The sequence below is a fragment of the Pholis gunnellus genome (genome assembly GCF_910591455.1).
Source record: "Pholis gunnellus genome assembly, chromosome: 15".
NCBI classification, from domain to species: Eukaryota; Metazoa; Chordata; class Actinopteri; order Perciformes; family Pholidae; genus Pholis; species Pholis gunnellus.
Window position 1 is genome coordinate 16,202,734 of NC_136542.1, and position 9,299 is coordinate 16,212,032.

Here is a 9,299-nt window from a genome sequence, read left to right on the forward strand (position 1 = left end):
TCTGTAATGAAACACAAAGTGAGAGATGAAATGGAAGTGAATCATTGTTTGCCTCTGGCAGGACCAGACAACGCAGAGGCAGAGTCCTTCATTCAGGAACAAGGGTCAAAGATAAACAACTTCAATAACAACTGGAAACCAAAACAACTCTCAGCTCTACACTGAGTTAAGGTCTTTTGTAGTGCAGTAGAGCAAAAACACCGTATAAAGACACACCGCTACGGAATAATCCGGAATCCTTCAGCACGGAGACTTAAAGCAGTGAATTTGGAAAGCAAACTGTTCACCGTCTGCCCTGGTTTGACTTCTTGCTGCTTTATGACGCACCACTTAATTCCCTTTCCTCAAGTGCATTTAAAAACATGTATTCATTGAAACCTCCTCATTTCGTCCCTGACTTAGTAGATACACACAGCATTCTCCTTATCTCATGATATTAATAGATTTCATCTCATGGGTTGCCACTGGGATCAAGTGACTTCTCAAGTTGTGGAGAAATTGTTTCTGTTGGAAAAAGGATCATTATCCCCTTTAGATACTTCATAAAAGACAAGTATGAAATAAAGACTTCTTAGCAAACTTTTTATTGTCATTAGAAAATAAGGAGTAAAAAACGACAGTATGTGTGCACGAACACTGACTAGACGTCAGACCTGTAACAGCCCGGTGACATTAGAACACTAGAGCAGCACTGACAGTAGTTAAACATTCTGCCTGCTGCAGTGGAGCTGCAGAAAAACAATCAATTGAATGCCATTTGACAAAAAGAATATTCATATACATTTTACAAACCTTGTGAAGCTCAGCTGCTTAGCGAGGATGCTCGCAAGACAAATGCCAGCACAGAGCTAAACTGAAGGGGTGTTTGAGGTCAGGGCTGCGACTAGTGTGACTATGCAAAACTCTACGACAGCAACAGTTTGACCAGAGTCGAAGATTAGGGTTAACCCTAACCCTCTGACAACGTTTAATAGATATTAACAATATACACGCAGTATTATTATCTTATATATTCATCTGTCCAATCAGTAACAGGGAGAAGAGAAACCAAAGCTAACATAGAGAAGAGTCATCAAATATATATATATACAGTTTCATTCAGTCTGTGCACCAAACAGAATGAAGGCTTCCTGTTTACCGTCACGATAACTTGAAATCTAGTCATCAAGGACAACCAAGACCACCAGCTAACTGCTGCTATCCCTTTAATGCAAACTGCTAAAACAAAGACCCTCAGAGGGAATATGTCCTGTCATCGTTCACTTCTCATTCATTATCTGTTGACTTTATCCAAAGGCAGTTCAAGTCTATGCATGAACTGAATGCACAGGCCAGGACATTCATGCACTCAACAGATCCTCAGCACCAGAAGGACGAGGCTGCCTCATGTTGTCTGCAGGGACATCATCTTCACTGGTCCTTTATGCTGAGCACTGGGTCCACCAGTCTATTGTGAACATGCATTAAACCTGCAATGGAAAACACAAAGGGTAACGTCAGCATGTCCGATACACACAAATGTTGTTTGCACTATAGAGTTCTGCAGGTTCCCCGTCCTAAAGACAGTGGGGCTTTAGGTTGGAGGTCTGAAATTAGGTCTGTGGTTAACACAAGCTAAAAGGTATTTTAATGGTTTTATTCTATAATATTAAATATGTCAGTAAATACTCCTCTGGTGAATTTAGACGCTTTGATGTGTCTTAAAAAAGGCGGTTGCTAAAGTCAAGTGGTGTTCGTTTGAAGATGATCTTGTTTAACAAAATGTTTGTAGCAGCAGAGGTTATTATTTAGCACCAGTGTGATGCTACAACAAACGTCATGTGTGTGTTATGACACCATTAGTAACATGTTGACTGTAGTTCATAAGAATGTACAGAGGTAACAAAGTCAACACTGTCCTTGGGTCCCCATCAATACCCCCAAGTGTCAAGTAGATCGGATGAACCATTCGACACACACACACACACACACACAGTACCTTTGAAGTATTTCACCGTTTTGACTCGTAGCTCCAGGGTAGCGTCCTCATCACAGATGAAGATGGTGCGCGGGTGCTGCTGGAATGCAGATACGGTCCACATGTGGTTCACTCCCTCCTCTATGGCTTTATACAGCGCAAAGGCTTTGTGTGCTCCAGTGATCAGAATCATCACCTGAGCAGTGAACATGGATCCAGGAAAGAAGGAACATTAGGAGTATGTATAGTGCATGTATGGTCTATAAGATGATGTTACTGCAGGACAACGGAGGGATAAATTAACTGCCTGTTAATCTGACCTCGTTGGCGTTCATCACCGTTCCGACACCCACAGTCAGGGCCATGGTGGGAACTCTGGAGAGGTCGTTGCCAAAGAAACGAGCGTTGGCCACGATGGTATCCTTCGCCAGGGTTTTCACTCGGGTCCTGGAAACGAGGCTGGAACCTGGCTCATTGAACGCTATGTGACCATCAGGTCCAATACCTACGGAAAGATACATGAGCAGGAACCGGTCAGAGACGGGGCTACAGAGAAGCTTTAAGTCACCCAAGAGATGAAATTAACCCTAAAACCAGCAGAGGCCCCACAACACCATAAAGTCATGACACGATCCTAATTGCGTGGTTAAACATTTTGCAATTGATACCAAGAGATTGATACCTGGCATCCGTCTGTCGATACAATATTGCCAGACAAAATATTGCGATACTATGCTGTGTCTTTTATTTTTACCCCACCCCTAGATGAAATGACACCTGTGGCATCTACTAGTTGTAGAGATACGGCAGACAGAACAACATGTCGGACCTCCTACGAACAGCTCGATTCCTCCAGCCTCTGTGATCTTCTGCTCGTAGGCCTGACACTCTGCCTCCAGGTCCTCTGCGTTTCCATCCAGGATGTGAGCGTTGGCCGGATCAATGTCGATGTGCTTGAAGAAGTTGTTCCACATGTAGGAGTGGTAGCTCTCGGGATGAGCACGAGGTAGACCTGGGGAACAAGAGGGTCAACTTTTTATTTTTACTAAAGCGCTGCAGTGCCATGAATCCAGCCTTCAGAGGAAGACGGCAGATCTTTGGTTCCGTCTTCAGGCCAGAGAGACACTAGAGCTTTGGGGCCACGAGGATGTGGAAGGTACACAATTAAGAAAAAGGCTAAAAATAAAACACTGCATGAACCTCTCAATTCAATACAGGATTGCTGTGTTGATTCATCTAAATGTTACTCTTGCAGCCAGATGAAAGCTGCTTCTATGCCAATTGTCATAACGTAACATATCTTTTTATTCTATTGAATGTGTTTTTTATTGTAACGTTCTTTTCTGTTTGCTGCTTCCTTTAATTGAACCATATTCAAGGATATTCCCAGCAGCCCTATGAGCACAAAAGACTGTCCCTGACTTACTGAGTGATTGAGGAAGTTACACAACCAGTCAGTCCAGTGTTGGAGTTTCCCGATAGTCGTGAACCATCCTCAACTGCGTCCTCAGGAGCCTTTTACAGCGCGGGGCGGAGACTCCTCAATTACATCCTCAGGGGGAGCTTTTAAAGCAGCTTCCACTCAGTGACTGCGGTAGGCTCATTCAAAATCTATCGCACGCTAAGAGCAAATGACCCTGCTGGTCTAGGACACTAATATCTGAAGACTAAAGACCATAGACTGTCTATAAGAAGTAGACGTAGTCATCGGGACGTTTTTTCGCAGCCAATGAATAGAAGTTACCATATTTGGAATGCGGAGCAGTGACATAAAGACGCCGTATACGGCTCTGTTAGCGGCTGTGAGCTGTCAAACACAGTAGCCCCGCCCTAAATGGACCATCATTTACCAAATGAACATCATGCTGTATTGAAGAAGACTTGAAACTAGAGATTGAGACCATAAACTCATGTTTACAATGTTTACTGAGGTAATAAATCAAGAGAGAAGTAGAGTCATTTTCTCATAGACTTCTATACAACCAGAGCAGTCGCCCCCTGGTGGACACTAGAGAGAATGCACAGTCCAGACATATGCTAGGTTTCCACCTAGTCTTCATCATCTTATAGGTGTTTCATCAACAGTTTTGATGGGGAAAATGTTTTCTTGGATAAAGTATGACCTGCAATTTTGACTGAGAACAAGAGAGTGGCTCATATGAATAAAGCAGGTTAATGACGTGTATCCGTTTGTTACATTACATGAATCTTGCATGCTTCAAAATGGCGGTAGGCCGATTAATATAATATGCAAAATATGTTAATTTACATTCAGCAATGTTCTGTCTCATTTCTTATTATTTAATTGTTGTTGTTTTTTTTATTAGATGCAAAAAAACTAAAAACATGTTGGCATTATATATCGGCCAAAGGCCACCCTCGTCTCTGAACCACTTCCTTTAAAAGCCTTTGTAGGGGCCATTAGTTATGTGTATTATATGTTTGAATTAGGAGCCTATCTCAGGTGTGTATTAGTGTGGCAGGTAGTTGATATATGGGGCACAGGTGCAACTGACAGGGTGATGATGCATGGGTGACGGGGAGATTGCACGGTTTTTACCGCAAAACCAGACACACCAGAGGGAGACCAGGAAGCTAAGTGATATCAAGTTGTATTGTCAATGGTGAACTCTAATTAAACGGGAACCTCACCCAAAGATACGAAAAGCCTGGAATCTTTATGTCGAAGCGAGTAAGAAAACCAGATCTTCTCCCGCACCCGGCCGAGTGGCTAGTTGCAGGAATCAAGTCACTCCAGCGTTAGTTGAATCGTGTATGGAACAACACGAGTGATCATATTGCTCGTTGTAAGAGGATGTGAGGTGATAACCTGCCTCAGCTTTAAAGCCAGAGCACTTTCTCTCCTTAAAGAACCTTCAAATACAATTATGCTTCATTTTGTCCTCCAACTGCCACAGATATCATTTATTTCATTATTACTTTGGACAGAGCATTTGATTGCTGTCAGGATGTAATGAGATGAAATTGAAGAAGACTACCTACCCTACCTTTAGCCAGCTTTGAACTCACCTACATATTCATCCATGTTGAAGGTCTTCACATGTTTGAAGGAGATATCGCCACTTCTGTAGTATTCTATTAACTTCTGGTAACATCCATAGGGAGTGCTCCCTGAAGGCAATGAGACTCCTTAATGTTGAGAACGGTTACAGAAACAATGTGCACACAGGAGAACCCTGGTTAGTGTGAACGTGCTCACCTGTAGGTAAGCCCAGAGTGAAGTATCTGTCAGCGGAGGGCTTGAACTGGATGATTCGGTTGCGGATGTATTTAGCTGCCCACACACTGGCCAGGTCAAAGTCGTCCAGAATGACCAGCCTCATTGTGTTGGCTCACTAAATCAATGTGAAGAACACAACACAGTTTGATCTTTACAGGGCTCACACAGCAGCAGCGGCAGAATGTGTTCTATGCTAACGTTAGCTGCTTATCAACGTCATGCACTACAGCGCGTCACGCCTCTGATGGAGCTGTTCTCTCCTCGTGAGGCAGGAACACATATGCGTCACAGTGAGCGGACATTGTGCAGACTGTTCGCTCTTATGAGCGAGGAGCGGATTCTACGAACGTCAGTTCCAAGTTGTACAGTTACTGCTGACAAGTCGGTGGATGTCACTCCGATAATCTGCAACTACTAGTTAGTTACTAGTTAGCCTTCACTACACAGTTAATCAGTTATGCGTGTTTACCTGCTAAGAAATACGCTGTTTGTTGGAAGAGTAGTCACGTGTCTCACGGTGTCCGTTTTGTTACGTGAAACACTTCCGGTCAACTGATTTAGCCGGTGAAGGTATGGAAGCCCGTGTGGGCCAAAATAAAATAAATAAGAATAGTACATCATGATTTATAGAGATACATTTAATAAAATCAGTCATCAGGAATTTTCTAGTGCTTACATTTTTGTAAAACCGCCATAACGTGCACTTAGAAAATGCCTTCAAGTGACAGAAAGCCGTGCATAGAGGCCTTCAGTCCTTATTTACTGTCACACTGTCCGACAGTACGTAGCCCTGTGCTGACAAACTAAAGACCATCATCTTTTGACCAATCAGAATGTTTTTGGAGGCCAGTGCTCTTTAACGGAACAGTGCACAGGATTTAAGATTTATTAGCAGAAATGGAAAAATTATTTACAGAACTATATTCTTATTAGTGTATATTCTACTGAAACTAATGAATCGTCTTTTCTTAAAATGAGCCGGTTATATCTACACAAGGAGCGGATCCTCTTCAGAGACCGCAGTGTTTCTACAGTCGCCCTGAAACAAAGCAAACACTCGCTCTAGAGAGACTTTCATGTTGTGATGTGACCTGAAGGCCACCAGAGTTACAGCACACCAGGAAAGGGAGGGTTGTGTGAGGGGATTTTCTTTTCTCCCCTCCATCCTGCACTCATGTTTTCTTGAATGAATCTTGCGGACCTGAATCTTAGACGGACTGCATTTATTCAGCGCTTTCACCTCTCTATCAAGACGTGCAATTTTATTTTCTGATATTAGTAATGTTGTAATTTTGCAGAAAATGCAATACACTATTTAAACATCGGAATTAACCAGTGTAGGGCTATATAGTTCATTTGTTTCGCTCGTTTTCTTTATAAAAGTTGGGCAATAGGCACCTAAGATTGTTAATGCAGGTACAGGACCAGCATGCACCTGGGAGGGCCGAGTCTTTTTTAAAATCAGACCAAGAGAGGCAGCAGGAGTGATGATTTCTTTGTTCGGTTCCTTGCAGCGGACAAAGAAACCCAACAGCACACTCTGACAGAGTTTGGACAATGGACTTCTCTTGTGGGTCCACATAGCTGTGGTGCATCAGTGGGAAAATAGACACTAAGATCAGTTTTAGTCAATCTAATAAATGATATGACATCACACAGATGCAATAGTCAATGTAACACTTTGGTGACTCGTTAAACTTGTAAAAAGACATTTTTAAATATGCCTTATTGCTTTACATTTAGAAAACATCCAGTAACGCTAGACTTAGACTTGTGTTTCTCTTTACATTGTGTCATTGCTTCCTCTCCCGTTCACCCTCTCTATGAGCAGCATTAGTTTTAGGCTCTTCTGACAACCAGTGGAACCCGTTAAACAGTCTTCTGTCAGCATGAAGCCCTGAAACATGGGGACATCCTAAAAACCAAGTTTAAATCTAAAAACAACAATCTGTACTGTTTAAATAAAAAGCTGTATCCACACATTTAGCAACATAGTTGTGTTTAAAATTTAATCTTGTAACATATTGTTTAAGAGGGAAGATCCACAGTACACTTTTCAATGTATCAGAGTCAGTGTTGGGAAACAGCTGGTTCCCATCTGGGATGTGGAGTGGAACTGTCCGAGGTAGAGGAGTGAAGGTCAAACGTGTTCCATATTCTTCTCTGCAGCAGAACAGGATGGTCCCAGGTTGTCATTGCAGACGGGAGACTTGGATGCAGTTAGACTGTTAAAATGTCCATTTTACTCTTTGTTCTTGTAGTCCTCCAGGTGGGCCAGGATCCATCCAGATGGTCCCAGAATGGCCAGGGAGAAAAGGCTCAAACCAATGATAGTTTCCTGGACAGACAGAGAGGATTCAGTCAGCCACCACATAACTCAAGATCCATCAAACGTATTTCACACCATAGTTTTGTATTAGTTTGAACTAGTTTTCCCTTTAAATGTGCTGATGTTAAAAAGCTGTCACTCAGCCATGTATGCAGATCAGTCTTTGCTCTCATACAAGAGGAGCGACACGTGTGCTTTATAACACGATGACTTCATTATATAGAACAAGCGCACCTGATTGGACACGCTGCATTTGTAGCTTTTCAATAACCAGACGAGACCATTTACAGTAGTATTTACTATATCACTGAATAATAATTATTGATACATTAATGCGTTTGTCACTTTAATGTTGCAGCTGGTAAAGGTGGAGCTAATTTGTACTACTTTATTATAATTAGGCTATTGACTACTTATTAATACATCATAGTCTAATAGTTGATATATATTTCAGATGAACAATCTGCAACGCTAGTCTACCCTAGTAACTAGTAACCAATATTGACATTGATAACAAATACATGTAGTGAAGTTAAAAGTATATTTTCCTGAGAAGTAGTGGACTAAAAGTATAAAGTCACATCAAATAAGTAATGCATATTTAAGTAAAGAGGGCTACAAGTACCTCAAAGTTGGACTTACGTACAGTACTTGAGTAAATGTACTAAGAAAAAGAGCCCTGAGATCTTTGCTCTCAGTGGACCAGATAGCTGCACTTCACACAATGAACCGACCGCTCCACTCCCAGCTACCGGCGTCAAGACTTCAAACACTTAACCGGACACGCAGCAGTTTAGATTCAGTTATTTGGGTTAATTAGATACGTTAGCTTTTATAGCGAAACACACACGTAGACCTAACACAGCTGACTTTACAGATATCAATTTTGACCTCGCCAGCCAAGGACAGCTAAGCTAATGGCTGCTAGCTAGACTATAACGGAGTTATCCAGCGATAAGACTTACAACTGGGCCAATCTTTTCCTTGGCCGGGCCAGCGTAGAGATTAGCCCGCTGAGTGATGGTGTGTCCCCGCAGGACGGGAGCAGCGCGGTTAGCAATGGTCCTCAGGAGCCCCGACATGTTTCTCTGCTAGGCTGAAGCGACGATGATGTAAAGCGGAAATGGATCAATGCAAAGGTCGTTTCTCTTCTTCTCTTCACAAGAGATGAATAGCGAGTCGTACAGTGCCACCTGCTGCCCTGGGTGTGGATGTACATGGAGGTGTGGCGGGTCTGCCTTCTTCAGTGGTGGAAAGTAGATTTACTCAAGAACTGTTCTTCTATAAAATGTTGAGGATTTTGTCCTTTATTTGTGTATATCTATGTTCTTAACAACTATATTTAAAGGTAAAATAAAATAGTCATTATAATTAAATTAAACTTAATTTAAACTACTTTACTAACTTTTAAAAAAGTGTCACTCTGCCGTGTTTCAGATGTCTGTTAGTTGTTAATAGTGATTTTTTTGACTGACGGCATCTTCCTGCCAGCATCTGCGAAGGTTTATAAGTGTGATGGTTAAACGAGCCAAGCTAAAGTATTAACTGAGGAACACAGTAGCTGTGCAATGAGAAAATAAGATAAGGGGGAAAATATTTTTATAAATTATAATACATGTAGTGTATTTCAGAAACATTATTAAATTATAAAATAGCTATAACTTTGTGATTCTGTTTAGGCCAGCAGAGAAGGCTTTGCAGGCCCTGACGGCCCACCACTGGTCAGTAGCTGTAAACGTTTACTGCTTTGGCTGTTAGCAATCTCTAAAGCT

The 9,299-nt window shown here is 42.0% G+C and overlaps 2 protein-coding genes across 3 annotated transcripts; both read right to left on the reverse strand.

Annotated features, from left to right (window-relative positions):
* Positions 1 to 574: 574 nt before the first annotated feature.
* On the reverse strand, positions 575 to 5,738 carry LOC306706874 (glucosamine-6-phosphate deaminase 2). 2 transcript variants are annotated; one of them, XM_079174110.1, is made up of 7 exons: positions 5,668 to 5,738; positions 5,178 to 5,313; positions 4,988 to 5,089; positions 2,787 to 2,969; positions 2,278 to 2,462; positions 1,979 to 2,153; positions 575 to 1,469 (listed from the first exon to the last, which is right to left on the reverse strand). In XM_079174110.1, the coding sequence occupies exons 2-7, from the start codon at positions 5,299 to 5,301 to the stop codon at positions 1,411 to 1,413; spliced, it is 828 nt and encodes a 275-aa protein (XP_079030236.1). In that variant the 5' UTR covers positions 5,302 to 5,313; positions 5,668 to 5,738; the 3' UTR covers positions 575 to 1,410. The 2 variants fall into 2 exon arrangements, with proteins under 2 accessions (XP_079030236.1, XP_079030237.1); XM_079174111.1 differs by lacking the exon at positions 4,988 to 5,089.
* Positions 5,739 to 6,076: 338 nt separating this feature from the next.
* Positions 6,077 to 8,654, reverse strand: cox8a (cytochrome c oxidase subunit 8A). The gene is made up of 2 exons (XM_079174271.1): positions 8,493 to 8,654; positions 6,077 to 7,536 (listed from the first exon to the last, which is right to left on the reverse strand). The coding sequence occupies exons 1-2, from the start codon at positions 8,607 to 8,609 to the stop codon at positions 7,441 to 7,443; spliced, it is 213 nt and encodes a 70-aa protein (XP_079030397.1). The 5' UTR covers positions 8,610 to 8,654; the 3' UTR covers positions 6,077 to 7,440.
* Positions 8,655 to 9,299: the final 645 nt, after the last annotated feature.